Below are 20532 nucleotides of genomic sequence, written 5' to 3' on the forward strand. Positions count from 1 at the left end.
CATTAAAATAAAAAGCGGGGGAAAGCTGTTAGTCCTCCGATTTTTTTTTAAAAATATTATCTAATCCATGAATTTCAAAGGTCAGGACCCAATTCCACACCAAACAAGAGAACAAGAGTGTCTGCGGGGTTAAGTGAGGGAGGAGTGAGCGCGGGAACCAGGGTGTCAGGTGAAGAAGGACAGAGTTTGAGCTCCCCAGCCTGGTGGAGAAGGAGTAAAGACAACGCAGCCCCGGCCTCCAGGCGCTAAGGCCCGGCGGGAGGCGGTCCGCGCTTTCCCGGGCGCACTCCGAGACCGAGGACGCCCGGGGGCCGGCGAGGGACAGCCAATCCTCAGGGGCAATCACAACCCGCACTTTGGACCACGGCGCGCCCATGGACCTCGGCCTCTGTGCTCCAGGACTCGACCGACTCCTGCGCGGGGTGGCAGGGGCCTCCTAGCCGGGTTTACTGTCCCAGGGTGAGACCGGGAACAAGACCTACAGGGCAGCGGGGGCGCACGGTGACGGTCCGGACGTGGCGCAGGACTTGGAGATGCGTGCGGAAGTTAGACCGCCAAGGGGCGCTGTGCAAGCCGTGGAAATCAGAATTCTCGCGATAGGTTTGACTAGGCTTTCCGGAAGTGATTCTCCGGAAGAAGCATGGTTGCCCCCGAGATCTGGCCGGGTTTGCACGCTGAGCTGCCGACGCTATGCAGTCAGATGATGTGAGTGTCCTGTTTCTCTGCCACCTGGGTTCTCCTGCTTTAGGGGGATCAGAAGCAACACTTAGCTGGCCCTTTAGCTTCGTGTCGTTCCGGAACCGAGGCTGCCGGAACCCCGGTTTCCGAGCGTGGGGCTCTCACGTGTCTACCCGGGATCTCCAGCGCTGCCTCAGCGGGGTGAAGGGGCCAGAACAGCGCCAGTCCACAGGGTTGGCTTATTCAGTCCCTGGTGCCCAGCAATGAAGGACTTTGCCCATGGTGTCTCTGGACGTGGGAGGCGCGGGTGGAGGTGAGATTGGGGATGGTATAGCCAAGTTTAGACCTCAGATTTCCAGATCCCATTTTTCCGTGTTCACGTTACTTTAAAATCCTTTTTTCCTGTGTTAGGATTTTCCTTACATTTGTTCATGGTCTGCCCACGCCATAATTTTTGGAAGCATCCTCGGCTCATTTAATTAGTCCTGGGAAATACAGAAGCGCTGTGTGCCAGGCAGTGTCGTAATTACTGGAGACTTAGTTTTTAATAAGCCAGACAAAAGACCTCTGCTTTTCTGGAGCACTCTGGTGGAGGAGACAGATGGTAAACAAGTGAACATATTTAAAACCATTGTACTGTGTAATAATACTGTGAAAAGAAGACCAAAGTTGATGAAGGAGAGAGTAATTAGGAGAGACCACTTCAGACAAAGCTGTTGTGGGAAGGTTTCTCTGAATAAAAGACATTTGAGCTGAGATCTAAAAGATGAGAATGAACCATCACTGAGGGGCTGAGGGAAAAGCAAAATATCTGGGCAGTAGGAACAGTACAATACAAAGGTCTGGATATAAGAGAGAAGGACTGTATTAAAGAATATTGATGTGACCTGTGCTATAGGAATCCAGGGAAGAGAGAGAGATAATGAAGTTAGATATGTTTGCAGGACAAGATCATGTAGTGTCTTTTAGGTCTTTTAATGGGAAATGACATCTGACTTTTGTGAAAAGTTGTCTAGTTTTGTGATAGTCTTTTCAAGGAGAGAAAGCATAAGAGCAAGGAAACTAGAGCATGATGAAAATAGTTTCATCCCTGGTTGTAATGGTGGAGATGAAAAGAAGTGGATGCATTTGAGATCTGTATTATCAGTATAACCAAAAAAGACTATGTGATGGATTCAATGATGAGGAAAAGGGAGAAATCAAAGGATTTCGAATAGTTCATTGGTGGTTTTATTTATGGAGATGGGGAAGGAACACAGTATTCTTTTAAGGGGTGTGGACATGTTAATGTGTATGAGGCCTTTCAGGCTTCTAAGTGGAGATGTCAAGTAGGCAGTTAAATGTGTATACAAGTCTGTAGCTCAGGTGAGAAGTCTGACCAGGAGATGACAACTTGGGAGTCATCAACTTACAGATGACATTTAAAGCCACAAGCCTGGTGCGTCTGGGTGGCTCAGTCGGTTAAGCGTCCGACTTCAGCTCAGGTCATGATCTCACAGTTTGTGAGTTCGAGCCCCTTGTCGGGCTCTATGCTGACAGCTCAGAGCCTGGAGCCTTCTTCGGATTCTGTGTCTCCCTCTCTCTCTGCCCCTCCCCCACTCACACTCTGTCTCTCTCTCCTTCAAAAATAAATAAACATTAAAAAAAATAATAATAAATAAAGCCACAAGCCAGAATGAACTCCTACTTTCCCAGTTTCATTTCCTCCTACCTGTTTCCTATCATCGCCTGCCAAACACACATCCTATAAAATTCCAAAAATGTTGTTGTTTGTTTACATTTCTTTATGTATTAGGCTTTAACTACTTTAGCTGCTTTAAAGCCTTTCCCAGTTCCTCAGGGCAGCCCACTTAAAGGCTCTTACAAACTTGTTTTGTGGCACTTAGACTAGTGCTTTGTGATGCTTTGTTTACATTTCTTTCTCCCTAAGTAGAGAGGTAAAACTGTTTAAGGACACTGCCTTGCTTCATTCAACAAATACTTGAGTGCCTCCTGTGTGTCAGGTTTTAGGATTGTCAGTGCCTTACATAAATTAAGTATACCATCAATGCTGAATGAATAAAGAACACATTAGTTAATAGAGGATAGCAGTAGATGATTTTCTTTGCCCAGATGAGATGAAATTATGGTACATATATCCAACAATCTAGTTCTGTGCAGCCTTTTACAATGGGTAATGAACATATTAAGAAAGTGACAAAATTAGTATCTCATTTTTGTTAAAAATATACATATAGGCATACTGTTGCTGGAATGCATATATAGAAAAAAATCGAAAATATTTACAAAATTCTAATGAAGTTTTATCTGTGGGTGAAGGGGTTGTGGTTACTGATAATTTGTATTTTTTTTCCCTACAAGAATCTGCATAAAAAGAAAACAAATCAGACATTTTTAAAATATTTATTTATTTTGAGAGAAAGAGCAGGAGTAGAGGAGGGTGACACTGAGAGAGAATCCCAAGCAAGCTCTGTGACGTCAGCACAGCCTGTCTCGAGGCTTGAACTCACAAACCGTGAGAACATGACCTGAGCAGGTGGAATCCAGAGTCCAGTGCTTAACCAACTGAACCACCCTGGTGCCCCCACAAATCAAACTGTTTTACAAAGCATGTCTTCCTCCTCTCATTCCTCAAAGACTCCTTTGAGACCTCCTAAGTAAACCAGGGCACTGTGTTTTCCTGGGTTAATACTCCCACCTGTTGGGTCAGAGCAATTGAAATGTGTTCTTACCTTGTCTTGCAGGTTATCTGGGACACACTTGGAAACAAGCAATTTTGTTCCTTCAAAATAAGGTGAGTCTAGATTTGCAACTTGGGCAAAGATTCCTTCAGCTGTCCTCTTGTTAACCCCTCTTAGAATTTTTGCTCTTTCCCTCTCATTCTAGAACCAAGACTCAGAGTTTTTGCAGAAATGAATACAGCCTGACTGGACTGTGTAATCGGTCGTCTTGTCCCCTGGCAAACAGTCAGTATGCCACTATCAAAGAAGAGAAAGGTAACTCTTTAGTTTGAACTTCCATGAGAACTAGCCAACAGCTTTTAAAAGGATATTCTTTCGTCTCTCTGTAATATTAACGGTATTTACTTTACCTTGCAGGACAGTGCTACTTGTATATGAAGGTTATAGAACGAGCAGCTTTTCCTAGGCGGCTCTGGGAACGGGTAAGACTTAGGACATAAAATGACAGTGACCCTTGATCAGTAACAAAACTGCCACATGCTTTTCTCTCTTCCTTGACCATAGCTACATTAAACTTTTGAAGCCAACCTCATTAGGCCCCTGGGTATCATAGCAGTGAAGGCCCACCTAATCATTTACCCTCACTCTTCAAGCTTTCTTTTTCTGTTTATAGGTCCGGCTTCATAAAAACTATGAGAGAGCACTGGAGCAAATCGATGAAAATCTAATTTACTGGCCCCGTTTCATTCGACACAAGTGTAAGCAGAGATTCACCAAGATCACCCAGTACCTAATTCGAATTAGAAAACTTACATTAAAGCGACAGTGAGTATTTAGATCATTCATCTATTATGTGTATTTTTTTTAAGTCTGTCTTTCCTTGGATCATTTTATGGAGAGACTCTTAAATGTCTAGTAATGGTTCTTACTAAATTCAATTTCAGGTAACCTTGTATGATATGCTACGAAGAAAGTTTACCTCTGATTAAAGTTGTGCCCTTTGATCTTTTTAAAAAACAGTGTGGGGGTCGGGGGGGCACCTGGGTAGTTCAGTTGGTTAAGCATCCGAATCTTGATTTCCGCTCTGGTCATGATCTCTCGGTTTGTGGGATGAAGCCCCATGTCGGGCTGCTGCTGACAGGGCAGAGTCTGCTTGGGATTCTCTCTTTCTCCCTCTCTGTCTTTCCCCTGCTCGCACATACGTGTTCACTTGCGCTCTCTCTCTCAAAATAAATAAAAATAAACTTAAAATAAACAAAAATAAAAAACAATATAGTAGAACTTGATGATCTCCTCCCTGTCTGAAAATCAGCTTCAGGAAATTGTATAACTCCTTGACACAATCATAAAATTAGGGATTTAACAATGACCTAAAAAATGGGGATAAATAAGAATGTCAGAACTTTACTCTGGGTTCACCGAAAATTAATTTTAAAAAGTGGTATGAAATCCATGGAATTAATTGGATATCTTACTAAGGAGTGCTAGGTCCTAATACTTTTTCGTTGTGACCTGCAGAGAAAGCTAAAGGCGACAGTCTTCTACAGACAGTTTTTTTATGTTTGTTTTTGAGAGAGAGCATGTGAGAGTTGGGGGTCGAGGGGGGGAGCAGAGAGAGGGGCGGGGGACAGAAGACCCGGAGCAGGCCCTGCACTGACAGTAGTGAGCCCCATGCAGGGCTTGAACTCACGGGAGATTGTGACCCGAGTCAAAGTGAGACACTTACCCGACTGAGCCACCCAAGCATCCCTACAGAAAATTATTTTAGTTAACTGAAGCATTAATCATGAAGCATGGTGAGTGCCCTCAGAAGTCTCAGAATGCTCAAAGAAAACAAAAAGTAAAATAAGCATAAAAATATGTGTAAAAATGTGTGACTTGTAGTATTAACTACTTAGGGAATTACAGGTATATAATGTTAGCTATATTGAGCTGAGCCCTACAAAATCAACTCCATTCCTATTTTCTCATTTTTTTAAAGGAACACACAAAACATGCCCTTGGGTTTTCTGATAATGTGTTTTATTTTCCATAGGAGGAAGCTTGTTCCCTTGAGTAAGAAGGTGGAGCGGAGGGAAAAAAGAAGAGAGGTAACTTACCCTTCTTGTATTCATAGCTTCTGTATCTCATTGAGGGTAGGACTCTATAGGTAGGGATCATGAGAAAGATTCAGTCACCATTTCCTGTGAACTGTTTGGGCCTTGGGTAATGGTTCGCTAATAGATAACAGTATTAGTTGCATAAGATATTGGATATTCGTATTTTAAGATTATGATTTTCAGGGCAGGTTAAAATAAGGGTTCTTGGAGATATATTTAATGGAGAACAGAGAAGTACCTTGTCTGAGATTCTTGAAGTTAAGTATTTTAGAAATCAGAATTTTGGGGGACACCTGGGTGGCTCAGTCAGGTAAGTGTCCAACTTTGGCTCTGGTCATAATCTTGAGGTCTGTGAGTTCGAGCCCTGCATCAGGCTCTGTGCTGACAGCTTGGAGCCTGGAGCCCACTTCAGGTTCTGTGTCTCCCTCTCTGCCCCTCCCCTGCTCACATTCTGTCTCTCTCTCTCTCAAAAGCAAACATTAAAAGAGAGAGAAATCAGAATTTTGGTATGTTGTTAATCTTACACATTGCATACTACTCAAAGCAGGGTTTGAGCATTCTTTTTTCTTTTTTTTCCCATGGTAAATGTACTCTAATTCCCATTCCCTCTTTCCCCCATTCTCCCCAACCCATCTCCCCTCTGGTAACCATCAGTTTTGTATAGTTAAGGATCTGTTTGTCTTTTTTTTTTTCCTTGTTTGTTTTGTTTCTTAAATACCACTTTCTCTTTATCCATTCATCAATTGACGTACACTTGGGCTGCTCCCATATTTTGGCTATTGTAAATAATGCTGGCATAAACAGAAGGGTGTGTGTAACCCTTTGAATTAGTGTTTTCGTTTTTTGGGGTAAATACCCAGTAGTGCATTGCCTGCATTGTAGTGTAGTTTCGTTTTTAACTTTTTGAGGGCTCTCCCATACTGTTTCCTACAACAGCTACACCAGTTTGCATTCCCACTGACAGTGCAAAAGGGTTTCTTTTTCTCCACATCCTCACCAACACTTGATGTTTCTTGTGTTTTTGATTTTAGCCATTCTGACAGGTGTGAGGTGATACCTCATTGTGGTTTTGATTTGCATTTCCCTGATGAGTGATGTTGAGCATCTTTTCACGTGTCTTTTGGCCAGCTGGTATCTTTGATGAAATGTCTGTTCATGTCTTCTGCCCATTTTTTTTTTTTTAAAGTTTATTTTGAGAGAGAGAGAGCGAGTGTGTGTGTGTGTGCTCGCATGCAAGTTGGGGGGAGGGGCAGAGGGAGAGAGAGAGAGAATCCCGAGGGGGCTCCGCACTGCCAGTGCAGAGCCCAATGCTGGGCTCAAACCCACGAACCATGAGATCATGACCTGAGCTGAAGTTGGACACGGAACCAACTGAGCCATCCAGGTGCCCCTGCCCATTTTTAAATTGGATTGTTTTTGGGTATTGAGTAGTATCAGTTCTTTATATACTAACCCTTTATCAGATATGTCATTTGCAGATATTTTCTGCCATTGAGTAGGTTGCATTTTAGTTTTATTGATTGTTTCCTTCGCTGTACAGAAATATTTTAATATCTCAATAATTTATTTTTGCATGTATTTGTCTTGCCTCAGGAGACATATCTAGAAAAATGTTGCTGTGGCCAATGTCAGAGATTACCACCTGTTCTCTCTTCAAGGATTTTTATGGTTTGGGTCTCATATTTAGGTCTTTAATCCATTTTGAGTTTATTTTTGTGTGTATGGTGAAAGGAAGGGGTCCAATTTCATTCTTTTGCCTGTGGCTCTCCGGTTTTCCCAACAGTGTTATTGAAGAGACTTTTTCCTGTTGAATATTTTAATTCTCCTTTGTCAAAGATTAATTGATGATATAATTGTAAACTTTTTTCTGGGTTTTCTGTTTTATTCCACTGATTTATGGGTTTATTTTTTTTTTAATTTTTTTTTAACGTTTATTTTTGAGACAGAGAGAGACAGAGCATGAACGGGGGAGGGGCAGAGAGAGAGGGAGACACAGAATCGGAAACAGGCTCCAGGCTCTGAGCCATCAGCCCAGAGCCCGACGCGGGGCTCGAACTCACGGACCGCGAGATCGTGACCTGAGTCGAAGTCGGACGCTTAACCGACTGAGCCACCCAGGCTCCCCTTATGTGTCTATTTTTATGCCAGTACCATACTGTTTTAATTACTACTGCTTGGTAATATAACTTGAAATCTGGAATTGTGATACCTTCAGTTTTTTCTTGTTCAACATTGCTTTGCCTGTTCAGGGTCTTCTGTGGTTTTACTATTTGTTCTAGTTCTGTGAAAAATGCTATTGGTATTTTGATAGAAATTGCATTACATGTGTAGATTGCTTTGGTGTATGGACATTTTAACAAGATTTGCTCTTCCAGCCCCATGAGTCTTTCTGTTTTTTTGCATCATCTTGAATTTCTTTTATCAGTGTTTTATAGTTTTCAGAATACAGGTCTTTCATCTCTTTGGTTAAGTTTATTCCTAGATATTTTATCATTTTTGATGTAATTGTAAATGAGATTGTTTTAATTTTACTTTCTGCCGCTTCATTGTTAGTGTATAGGAATGCAACAGATTTCTGTACATTGATTTTGTATCCTGTGACTTTACCGAATTCATTGATCAGTTCTAGTATTTTGGTGGAGCCTTCAGGGTTTTCTATATATACAGTGTCATGTCATTTGCATATAATGAGAATTTTACTTCTTCCTTACCAATTTGGTTGCCTTTTATTTCTTTCTGTTGTCTGATGGCTGTGGCTAGGACTTCTAGTACTATATTGAATAAAAGTGGTGAGAGTGGACATCCTTGCCTTGTTCTGACCTTACGGGGAAAACTGTTTTTCCCCATTGATGATGATGTTGCCTGTGTGTTTTTCAAATAAGGCCTTTATTATGTTGAGATATGTTTTCTCTAGACCTAGTTTGCAGAGGGTTTTTATCACGAATGGTTGCTGTACTTTGTCAAATGCTTTTTCTGCATCTATTGAAATGATAATATGGTTTTTATCGTTTTTCCTAATGATACGTATGTATCATGTTATTTGGTGAATGTGGAACCACTCTTGCATCCTGGGAATAAATCCCACTTGATCGTGGTATGTGATTTTTTTTTTAATGCAAGAGGGGAAAAAAATGATTTTTTTTTTTTGAAATAAAATTTTTTCTTTTTTTTTTTACTTCTACAGGCTGAAATATGAGTACTAAGGAAGTAAATGGGTTTACTCAAATTTTTCTGTTACAGGAAAAGGCATTAATAGCTGCTCAGCTGGACAATGCCATTGAAAAGGAATTGCTGGAGCGACTGAAACAAGATACGGTGAGAAAGCTAGGAAGTTTGGGATATAAATTTCACTTTTAGACAGTAACATCATGCTAGGAAATAGTGGGAAGTGTGTTTTACTTTCAAAGATGCTAGAAAGATATTCACCTTGATTTTGTTCCTGGAATAGAACAAATATACAGGCCTTGGCTTCCCCGTCTTAGTTTGTGAACATGAACACGAAAGGTGCCCTGGTTACCCTTGATGTTCCATCCAGCGAAGAGACCTTTCCCTTTGCACCATACTGTGAACTCCTGTTCCTGACGCAATGGTTTCAGAGCTCTAGATAAGAAAAGGCATGCAGTTCTGATCCTCCTGCATATTACCCTAGTCTAAGGTTCTTTAAAAGGAGTTAAATCTTCTTAAAAATTAGTGTCATTTATGAGACAAAATGGAAAGAACTTATTTTTCCCGTATTATTTCCTATCAGCAAATTTACATTTGTTCCAACCCACTGATTTTATAAACTACTAAGTTTATAGTGTTTGGTATTAACCACTGATTACTTAAATGTCAGAAATGGGCTTGTAAAGACACTGTTGGCTCTAGGCTTGAAATTAATATAGAAAAATTATTATCCATCACATTAAGTATTCTCATTTAATCACTGAGGAGAAAACAGTATGTCATCGGACAGTGGACTTCAAGTGTAAAATCCAGATGTTGTTAAAGCCAGTCTGTATTTATGTTCTTCAGTATGGCGACATCTACAACTTCCCCATTCATGCCTTCGACAAGGCCCTGGAACAGCAGGAGGCAGAGAGTGACTCTTCAGATGCTGAGGAAAAAGATGATGAAGAAGTAAGCCTTGTTTGTTCGTTTGTGCTTCCTAAAGCAGTAACCTGTAGACCTAGATCCCTTTATATGTACTTGAGTGACAGAACAGCATTTTCACTCCCCTACCCAAAAATAATTATTTGGTCCTTTTTTTTCTATCATGAGATTAATTTTAGTTCAGTCAACAAACTATTAACACGTTGGATTTTAATCTTATTTATTGGCATTCTGAGATTTTTCCTGCAGGGGGACAAATGAAGAATCCTCATCAGCTGACAGAATATACCATTCAGGAACCTGAAATTTATACAGGATTTAATTTCACTATTAATATAGGGGAGGTACTTGAGTGATAGTCTTTTAGAAAAAGGCCAGATTTAGCAGGTAATTGCTAATCACATGGTGCGCTCATACAGGCACATAGGTGTACTTTTCCTAGTAGTGACCCTTTTTTGTATTTGAAATTAATAGATTTAAGTGTTTGTAAAGCCTTTCTAATGTACTTTTTTTTTTTTTAGCAAATTAAAATGATCTAATGATTTGTATTAGGCATGAGAATTGATATCCCTAAAATGTTTTAATTCAGAAGTATTAAACTTGGAAATAATTAGATTTTGGTTGGGACTAAGTAAGTAGACTATGATTCTGTTTGTTACTGTTGCACTTATCAAAGAATAGAATTAGATGTGTGAGCTGAATTTTCATTCTGTATTTTCAACTTAACAGTTATGTTTTTGTTTTAGGATGTGGGAAAGAGAGAGTTTGTGGAAGATGATGAGGTGGATGAGAGTGACATAAGTGATTTTGAGGTGAGATTATGGGCAAAAAATTGACCTATGACCTTCAGAGAACAGAACGTTTCTGAACACACACAGAGGCAGATAAATTGCCTAGTTCTAAATTGAGAGGACGATGAAAGGAGTTTGGGAGATGCATCTAGCATTTTCTCTCTTTTTTTCCTTTCTCCATATCAGGATATGGATAAGCTGGATGCCAGTAGTGATGAAGATCAGGATGATAAATCTTCCAGTGAGGAAGAAGAAAAGGCCCTTGATGCCACACATAAAGGCAAAACACCCTTGAAAGGACCTTTGCGGAGGAAACGAGCCTACGTAGAGATAGAGTATGAGCAGGAGACAGAGCCTGTGGCCAAGGCCAAAACCACATGACTTCCCTTCAGACATCTGCAACAGGACTGAACATTTTCAGTATCCTCCTTTCTTTTACCTTAACCATGTATATACCTCCAGGTTTTGCTCTTTCATACAGTATTTCACACAATATTTGTGTCTTTAATATTTATGCTGCTTCTGTGGGGCAAGGAAATCTGGGAGTGGAGAAAGCCTTAAGTTGTGAACAGAGTATTTTTATAGTGTTGGCATATGTTTTGAAGTAACAGCTTGAGCCCAAGAAGCTTAACAGATGAATCTGTGGGTGTAAATATTTCTAAATTTCAAATGCTACCCACCTGTTTTCCTTGGTATCCTTCTCCCCCACCCCCCCTCAACTTTATTTAGAAATGTTCAGATTTCAGTTTTTTCTTGTTCTCCTTTCCCTACTTCTGTGGGAATAAAAGAAGGAAAAAGAACTAAGTTACACTGTTGAGTGTAAAAATACCTTTTTTCTTAAATGATTCCATGTATACAGTTGGAACAAGAAGAAAAGTCTTCCTGTTTTAGGAAAGTAAGACAAATCTTAAGTTCCATCGTAGGGCGTGCCTTCAGAAACCTGCTGGACTTTTCTGATACAGTTCACCACCTTGCTGTCTTCACAGCTTTGGAGGATTTTGACCAGGAGACCCTGAAATATGAAACCAAACAGGCTTTTTCTTTTTAATTGATACTTCTGTTCCTTTTACCTCGGTTCTTGTTTCTCGGTACCATGTTCAAAGAAAGAAAGAATGGATGAGACTAGGGAACAGTTCATGGAACAGGTGTAATTTTAAAAGCTGTGTTGGCATGTAGGCAGATGTCCTGCTGGCTCAGGAAGCAGCAGACTGATCCCAGCCGATGCAAATTAGATTGGATCCAGGACTTGAAAACTGCCAGAGATTAAAGAGCCAATACGAAGTAATTTGAATAAACTGATAACACAACAAACAATACTCTATAAATATTGTTAGGATATGAATTTTTTTCATGCTGCTTTATAACCTGAAGATTTCTAAGTGGGATAAGAAATGAGGCAATAGTTTATAAATATATGTAAATATACACACAGCCATTATATGCTTTGGCTATGACAAGTTAACTTTTGTGGCATGTGAAACTAAAGAATTCCCATGTGGAAAAGTAAGGATAAATAAAAATACAGGTGCCCTGGAAAAACTGGAAACATTTCTGGGATCTGAATTACTCTATATTATTACTTCTTGGTGGCTTATAGCTCATTATTTCATCTTTAAAAAAAAAATCAGATATAACAGAACTTAAATTTTAAGAACTCTTAGTCTTTTGCCCACTGTCTATCCTCACCCCAGAGACATCTCCTGAGCCTCTTGCCTTTTGGCCTAAATACCTCTGAATAGCTTTAAAAGCTGAATAAGTTAATCCGCCTTTATTGAAGGTTAGAGGGCTCCCAGGTGAAAACCTGAACCATGCATGTTCATTTACAGACTTGGTCAGGCATGTGAACAGTAAATTATAATCAATCATAGGAGCTTCCTAAGGACCAGGTTGCAGACTCTTACCTTCACTTGTCCTTGACAACAGTGGTCCAGGAGAATCAGGCAATCTGTGGCCTCTTCTAACAAGGCGCTCTTAACAGGCTCAGGTGTAAGGTTTGGATCCCTTGCTACATCACAGATCAGTTTCAAGAGAGCCTTCAATAAGACCACACGTCTACAGGAAACTCTGGAATCAGGAAGAAAAAAGTTACATTCATACTCTAAAATCAGGATATTAAAACTGAGATTTGGGGCGCCTGGGTGGCGCAGTCGGTTAAGCGTCCGACTTCAGCCAGGTCACGATCTCGCGGTCCGTGAGTTCGAGCCCCGCGTCGGGCTCTGGGCTGATGGCTCAGAGCCTGGAGCCTGTTTCCCATTCTGTGTCTCCCTCTCTCTCTGCCCCTCCCCCGTTCGTGCTCTGTCTCTCTCTGTCCCAAAAATAAATAAACGTTGAAAAAAAAAAAAAAAACAAAAAAACTGAGACTTCCAAGGCCATCTAAGTTGTAAAGCCCTTATTTCCTAAATGAAGGAACTGAAGTTAAATGACTTAGGAGACCAAGGAGCTGGAAGCAGAACTAGAGACCAGACGCCAGATTTCTGAACTCATTTTGAGCCCTTTTTTCTGCAGCATGGCTCCAATACACATACTCTGGCCTGCCAAGCCAGAAGCTTGGTTCTACTGTAAGGAAATCGCCCCACCTGGAAAGTGAGAAGTGGGATCTCCCCTTACCAGGGGCTTTTACTTTGGGCCAGAGAACAGGAGATGGCCCACAGTCCTTTAACTTACACAGTCATAGGCCTGGAAACTTGAAGTGAAATATGCTTGGCTTCTGGGACCTAACTGTAATTAGAATTTTCTGTTATTTAATTCCAGATCCTAGCTTTTACCCTCAGTTAAGCCCAGCCCATTTAACTTCAACTTAGCATTTTTGAAAGTTTTTATTTTAATGAAAAAAAGTTCTGGAAAAGGACAGTGGTGATGGTTGTACAAATTCGTGAAGGTACTTAATGCCACTGAATCCATTTTAAATGGCAAACTGTATGTAGTTTTTCTTACAATAAAAAAAAAAAAAAAAAAAAAAACCTTAAAAGCCTTAATGGAAGCTGAACAATAATGGAACTTGTAGTGCAAAAATATGCACAGTAAACCATATCTCTGGACAGAAATGTGGGAGAATAAAAGTTTACATCCTTTGATCTAGTAAGTACTTAATGATTTCCTATACTGTTTGCTGCTCAGTCCTCCACCTATCGTCAACATAAAACCTGCTGTTTCCCACTCCCCAGCCCCCCCTCGTGCCATACAGGGCACTGATTTTCTCACCTTCCTACTTGGGCTTGCCAATCCCGACTTGGAAGCTTAGTCTCTGCTCTTTAAAGGCCTACCAGTGTTAACTGGATTCAATTTCTTTCATCCATCTATTCAGTCTATTTTAGTCTATTCATTCTTCAAATATTTGTGTATTTAAGAACCAGGTACTGGTTAAACTTTCATATACTCAATATACCAAAGTAGTGGTGTTACAGTTCAGTGGAGGAGAAAGACTAAGTAAACCAAGGCAGTCCAGTTCCAGATGTAACTAAGGGAAAAGGTTGGGTACATCCTAAGGAAATGAGAGTACTGTGGTTCAGAACAGATACAGATGTTAGAGCACTGGACTCCAGCTGAATTAAACTTTGTTGATGCAAGAAAGTATTTTGCTGACTTAACATGTTTCCCTTCCATTTTATTGTTCCTGACACCACCTCAAGCCAGAGCTGGAATGCTTTCTAAGCAATGATATTCTCAGTATTCTCCTGGTCACTGCTCCACACATGTTCAGTAATGAGCTATGAAGTTCTCTGTTCTCAATTAGATTTCAAAAACCTTAGGGTGAACAAAGTTAAGCATGTCTATTACAGCACTTCTAAGTGGACTCTGAAATTCTAATATGCATTATAAATTGAGGGATATACACCTGAAGTAACGATGGGTGCATTTTATCTTTTCAATGCAACTTCAGTTCAAAATTCAATAGCAATGTAAAAACAGGCCTGTCCTTAATACTTTGTACTGAAAGTATACCTGGGCAAGTTCTGAAGTGAAAACTGGCTGAGTTTTGTCCCTCTTGGCCCACCTGCCTGCTTGGCTGTTTTACCTGGGCCAAGTGTACTGCATGAGAAGTTTTAAGGTTTCCAGTGTCTTCAGTCTAGCCTCCTCCTCTGGCCCATCGTAAACCTCCAGGTAGCCGATGATGACTCGCTCCAGCCTCTTCAAGTGCCGGACAGTTAGGATCCCCAACCTGAAAAGGGAAGAGAAGATGTGGCACCACAGAGATGAACTTGAGGGGTGCGGCCAGACCAGCAGCCGGGCACTCGCCTCTTCACAAACACTGGCAGGTTTCTTGCATAGGTCCTGCGTAAGAGAAGGCGGTGCTCTGGCTCCATGTGGGTCAGGATCAACTGCAGCACCTCGTCACAGTGTGTGGTGGGTCGAGCCCCACCTCCCTTCCAGTGCAGGCCTTTCTCCAGGACGGGGAATAAGTCCAGCAGACACGAGAGCACAGCCTAGGAGGAAGTAACAGAAAAGAAGCGTTCGTTCATTTGCATTCACTGACTCGTCTAGCACCCTTATTAATCTGTCCGTGGGGTCCACATTATAGAATTCTGAAAGATACTAGTAAAAACACTGGAAGTGTATATTATTTTTAATGTTTTTTTTTTGAGAGAGCGCATGAGTGGGGGAGGGCAGAGAGAGAGGGGCAGAATCCCAAGCAGGCTCTGTGCTATCAGTGCAGAGCCCAACATGGGCTTGGAACTCCCAAATCGTGAAATCATGACCTGAGCCAAAATCAAAAGTCAGATGTTTAACTGACTGAGCCACCCAGGCACCCCAAGTGTATGTTACTTTATATTCTTTTTTTTTTTTTTTAGTGTATATTTTTGAGAGAGTATAAGCAGGGGAGGCGCAGAGGGAAAGAGAATCTGAAGCAGGCTGCAGGCTCTGAGCTGTTGGCACAGAGCCTGATGTGGGGCTTGAACTCATGAACTAAGATCACGAGCTGAGCCAAGTTGGACACTTAACCAACTGAGCCACCCAGGCACCCCTTACTTTATATTTTCAAATTTGTTTTACGTTATCTCCAAACAAGTTAACATCTACTCAAGTTAGAGTTTCAACTGTGAGTTCATAGAGAGGAGCGAGAAGAACACTTAAGATTAGTAAAACAGAACTTTTCACACATAAAGCCACCCTCAAATAATGTGTAATTGACCCAGATGAAGATAAAACACTGGCTTTTCTGTGGAGACTCAGCAATGTGGATGCCTGCTCAGTATTGAGACATTTTCACGAGTCATTTGCTACCTCTTTATTTTCAAGTTGGCCCTGACTTAGTCATCATCCTCATTTTCCAAGAGAGGAAAAGGGCTCAACTATTCTTATTCGCACAATGCCACCTTCTACTCGAATTTGAGAACTGAGACTCACAGCCAATAAACAAATCGTACGGTTACCTGGATGAGGCAGTACTCCGGTGTGTACAGGTGGTTGAAAAGGGCGTGGTACAGGACCTGGGCTCTGTTATACTGGAGCAAATCAGCAGCTGGCTGCAAGCAAATTACCCCGTTAAAAGCTTCCCAACGGTGCCAAACCATGGATGATTTTCGAACTTGAATTACGGGTACGTAGGGTCTATTACACCAAAGGATTCATAATAGCACTCTCGGCAAACTGGTGCAGCGGAAGGGTGCTGGGCCCAGAACAGCACCCTCTACTTCTGTGTATACTTTTTTAAAAGCTCCACAACACATAGTTAAGAGGGGAAAAAAAAAAAAAAGTTTCCTTGAGTAACAGCTTGCGCATTTGGGTGTAATCCCTTTCAGTTTCCGATTCTTTTGCTCCTTGAAGGTCAACTGTTAATTACTCAAGGTCTGGTTATTCATTTTGACACGCGTGAGCATGGCCCAGGTGTCTTCCACATATTACCTACGAGACACAATCTACTAGGCTGGCAGAAGGAAAATATAAAGAAGTGATTTTTTTCACGTAACGGCATTAATGGAAAGTTAATAGGAAATATGAAAAGGCAAGAATAGTGATATCATGACTCAGTCTGTCCCATCAACACAGATGACAAAGTGCAGAGGTCGCTCACCACATTAAGCACGATGTGACGGAGGCAGTGGACACCCAGTATTTTGTTCTCTGTTTGATAGTCATCCGAGATGAGCAGCGATGGGGGAAGTATCCTCTCCAGATGTTGGTTCAGCCAGGGTCGAGAGACCTGCTGCAGCGTCCATGAGAAAACATGTTTTGTGGCAGGGTTATTCTTCCAGGATTCTCTATATGGAAATGTGAAACCACAGGAAGGAAGTAAAGTGATACAGTGTTAGCTAGCAAAAAAAAAAAAAAAAAAAAAAAAAAAAAAAAAATTAAACTCTTCAAGCTAAATAAAGCATTATCTTGCCCTTGAAAAAAATACATACCCCATAAGATATCTCTTGATGTTACGCATACTAAATCAAAAAAACTTACACTAAATACATTTAATAATCACCCAGGGCTCTGGGTCTAAAGCTAATCCCATGAGAAGGATCCATTTACAACCAACAGCTTGTAAAGAATCTGTGGGTGGTTACAGAGGAGTCGTGCTGACACGGGAGAGAAGTAAAGGAAATGTCTTCAAGCATCACTATAATTATTGTAAGGGAGTAAATGAGTCAATATTTGAACAGCAATTTACAACTTATAAAGTGGGTTTACACACTTAACTAACCTTCAAAATAACTCTGTAATAGATAATATTATCTTTATATTACAAAAAAATGAAACAGGTTCAGAGAAGCCCTCTGACCTGGTTCTACTCAGAAGCAATAAAAAGAAGTACCAGACTACCTCCAAACCAAGCCTTTGAACTCCAAGTTCCTGGTAAGTGAGAGTTATGTACACATTTTTTCTCTCATCACTCTGGTGTTACAAATACTAACAAAATAGCAGGCAGAACTGACAGAAAACACTTTAGCTAACAGCAATCTATAGGGTGTTTTTCATCCCAAACACTGCTTCCATATCTAATAACCATCCTTATCTATTAACTGTTGATGAGTTTCAAGATCCCCGAGTTTAAATTCAAACCACTTAAGTTTAAATCCTCTCCAAATCCCATTCTCACCTAACTGAAGAAAGTTCAGTATAAATAATTTGGACAGAACTTCCAATGCCAAGGGCAGTTGTCAGGAGGATGGCAAAGAGCACTAGAAAATGGGGAGTCTGAAGACCTGGGCTCTAATGTAGAATTTGCCAATGTCTAATGTCATTTATAGCAAATCACAACCTTTCTGGGCCTTAAGAAATCTCCTATTACAACACCTTTATCTTACTGATGAAGAAACTCAAGTTTATTTGAGCTCTATCTAACATTCTTAAACGTTAGGCTGAAGCTCAAGTAAGTAGCTCTCTCAACAAGAATACTCACTTATTCAAATCGGGTTTAAGAAGCTCCATTATTAAAATAAATCTCCCTTTCTCATCTTCATTTTCTCCGTGCAGAAATCCTGCCACAGAACCACACTCAGTAACTTGAAGGAGTAAGGCGAGCACCTCTCCAGCAACGTCATGGGATCTTGGGCTGGTCCATGGTTGCTCCAAGCTGTGTGTGACCGCAAAAATATAGATGGGTCCTGCCAAGTCACGTAGGCCTGTCTTCCACTTAGGGCAAACCAAGGAATTCTTGGCCGCCTCAAATTTCCCCAAGAGTTTAAGAAATACTAAGCCAACTGCTGCCGCTTTCTCGGCCACTTCAGAGTAACCATGACCTCTACCTTCCTGCTCCTTGGGTGGGGCTGCATACTTCTCCAGGGCTTTTGCCACCTGCCCCAGCACTTCGGGCATTCCGTGGAGCGATGTGCCACTCCCCTCAAAAAACTGATCGCGTTCTGTGGCTTCTATGAGAGCACCGAGGTCCTGAACTGCTGCACTTTTGCCCTTGCCCCGTCGGGACTCCTGGCTGGTAAGGCGGTGCAAAATCTGGGAGAAGGACTGTCCGAGGGCCGAGGAAGGCCACTCTCCCGGCAAGGAAGTGCCTTCCCGCGATGGGGATTCCCGAGAGCGGTCATGCTCCATTTCTCGGACTTTGGCAGTGATGAGCTGGTCTCCCCGCAGAGAACCAAGATGGAGGCAAGGTTGGGGGGGGGGGGGTCTGCTAGAGAAAGATCACTCGGATGCTGGAATTCTCCCGAAGAAAACAACTAAAGCCAAATAAGACGGCAAGACGTCCGGGGGACGGAGGACCAAGAGTCTAACCAGCATAATAAAAGTAAAGTCTGTAGAGGAAAAGGTGCAGGAAAGGGAAAGGAGCCTCTCTGGGAGTAAGAGAATCTCAGACTCCCAACGGATGATTAAAAACAAAAACAAAACCCTAAGAGTTTAAGAAACAATCCCCTAAGGTATGAGCAGAACACCTCCACGGGCACCTCCAGACCTTCCCGCATGCCCTGTGCCCATCAGGATCCGGACCTAGCTAACCTCGCTGCCGCAAAGCACAAAGCTAGCTTCCGCTGATATTGAGGCAACACTTCGTCATTTCACGACCTACTGTCGTAAAGCAACAGAGAAGCAGGTTCCAGAAAAGGTGGTGTTTGGGCGAAAAATTTGCATAGATAGATCCTCTTGCTAGTTTTGTTTCTGTTTTCATTTAGTAAAGTAGGAACAAAAGAAGAACATCGATAATGTCTGAAAAGTGTACAGGATTTTACGGTTGAGACTAAGTGTATAAGTACTATGTATGTCACCCTTTCTGAAAAGTCAGTGGGACATCCTCGGGACTCCTTAACAGGAAGCGCGCCCCGATCCTTTTGTAGTTCATAAGCGTGATGATTGGGTGTTCACGCCGTTGTGTGACATGTGCCACCCTTAAACCTTGTTACGACGCTGGCACATTACCCGTCTGACGTGAACTTGGGAGGATCCTTTTACTCTTCCAATGATACAAAAAGTTAGTGTTCTTTATATCCGTCGGTGTTCTGGTTGCAGGTTGTTAGGCTGATTTTCCAGTTGGATTCGAGCACTAGCTTTCTAGTTCCATACGAGGTGTTAGTAGCCGGGAGCCGGCGTTTTTAAATGGCTACCCGTGAGTTGCGGGGAGTCAGTTGCCAGTGTCCGGCGAGGATGGACTTCTGAAGTCTGACCACCCCCACCCCGGCGCGGGGGGCCTTCCAGCAAGACGAGTGGTTCGGACGGCGCGGTCGCGCCGGGGGCCGGCTCTCGAGTGTGAGCCCCCTGCGCTGCGGTGTGGCCACGCGCAGTACTGGGCTCTGGGCGGCAGGCGGCGCCTCTCGAGTGTGAGCGCCCTGTGCTGCGGTGTGGCCGCGCGCAGTACTGGGTCTGGGCGGCAGGCGGCGCCGGGAGCGAGCCACCGGGCCTCGACAATCTGCGGGTTCGAGCTGGGGGCCCACAACCACCTAGCCGTCATTGGTTCGGTTTAGACAGCCGGGGCGGGTTGGACAACCATGGCCCAGTGTGAGAACGTGTCCTGTCTCGCCGTGTCATGTTGCGTCGGCACTGCTTGTCCCCTAGCTGCGGGTTCCCAGAGGGTAGAATTGTGCCCAGGTGACCTGGGCTTCCCCAGCGGCGGTTAACGGTGCCTGGCTGTCCTCGGGAGTTTGTTCGTGACTTCCGGTAGTTTCCCCCGCATCGTAGGAGCCCGGGAAGCAGACTTGATTGGTGCCAAGGCGGGAGCGGCAGCGCGGAGAAATGGGCGTCGCACACCGGAAGGGGTCGGAGAGCAGGCTTGGCTGCTTCTCGGAGGGGGAGCCTCGGCTAGCAGCCCCGCGCCTCCGCCACGCACCCAGAAGGTCGCCGCCTGCCTTTGGGATTCCTGCTCCCTCACCCCCACCCCAGAGAATCCAGAGAAAACCCTGTGGGGTTTTCCGATCGTGGGGTGTATGTTTGCAGCGACGGAGGGAGGGAGGGAGGTTCTCCTCCCCTGGGAGTGGTTCGGATCCGGAGAGACTTAGAGGACTTTGGTCCCACCTGGGAGAGGGCACTATCTGCGGGTGTCCTATCTGCGATGTCTTCCTTGCTCCCTTCCTTGTTCGCTCGCTGTGTGACCTTGGAGAAAAAGTCCAGTAACCTCTCTGTGCCTTAATTTCTTTAACGGTAAAATGTGAGAAATGATAGCCCCTATTTGTTAGGATTGTTATGAAAAATAAAGAAGTTATATATATGTGTCATATAGGGTTAGGGTTAGTTAGGGTTAGAGCAAGCTCTGGGGAGTGTTACATTCTCTACAGGCAGTAGCTTTTAGTTGTTAAACCACAGCTTATGTATTAATTT

General features: G+C 42.7%; 2 protein-coding genes and 1 non-coding gene across 5 annotated transcripts; 2 read left to right on the top strand and 1 right to left on the bottom strand.

The window, feature by feature from the left end:
• The first annotated feature begins 608 nt into the window (after window positions 1-608).
• On the top strand, window positions 609-11887 carry MAK16 (MAK16 homolog). The gene is made up of 10 exons (XM_030312334.2): window positions 609-705; window positions 3423-3472; window positions 3565-3674; window positions 3777-3841; window positions 4033-4184; window positions 5395-5449; window positions 8699-8773; window positions 9473-9577; window positions 10297-10362; window positions 10528-11887. Exons 1-10 carry the CDS (start codon window positions 691-693, stop codon window positions 10720-10722), a joined length of 888 nt encoding a protein of 295 aa, XP_030168194.1. The 5' UTR covers window positions 609-690; the 3' UTR covers window positions 10723-11887.
• On the bottom strand, window positions 9358-18751 carry TTI2 (TELO2 interacting protein 2). 3 transcript variants are annotated; one of them, XM_030312331.1, is made up of 8 exons: window positions 17675-18751; window positions 16355-16541; window positions 15714-15806; window positions 14578-14765; window positions 14357-14500; window positions 12243-12405; window positions 11171-11353; window positions 9358-9554 (listed from the first exon to the last, which is right to left on the bottom strand). In XM_030312331.1, exons 1-7 carry the CDS (start codon window positions 18319-18321, stop codon window positions 11249-11251), a joined length of 1527 nt encoding a protein of 508 aa, XP_030168191.1. In that variant the 5' UTR covers window positions 18322-18751; the 3' UTR covers window positions 9358-9554; window positions 11171-11248. The 3 variants fall into 3 exon arrangements, with proteins under 3 accessions (XP_030168191.1, XP_030168193.1, XP_030168192.1); XM_030312333.1 differs by lacking the exon at window positions 15714-15806; XM_030312332.1 differs by lacking the exon at window positions 9358-9554 and having other exon boundaries at window positions 11271-11594.
• Window positions 18752-19046: 295 nt separating this feature from the next.
• Window positions 19047-19150, top strand: LOC115513236. Its single transcript, XR_003968640.1, has one exon. It is a non-coding gene; the product is annotated as a small nucleolar RNA U13 (small nucleolar RNA).
• The last annotated feature ends 1382 nt before the right edge of the window (window positions 19151-20532 follow it).

This window comes from Lynx canadensis, chromosome B1 (assembly GCF_007474595.2).
Source record: "Lynx canadensis isolate LIC74 chromosome B1, mLynCan4.pri.v2, whole genome shotgun sequence".
Classification (NCBI taxonomy): domain Eukaryota; kingdom Metazoa; phylum Chordata; class Mammalia; order Carnivora; family Felidae; genus Lynx; species Lynx canadensis.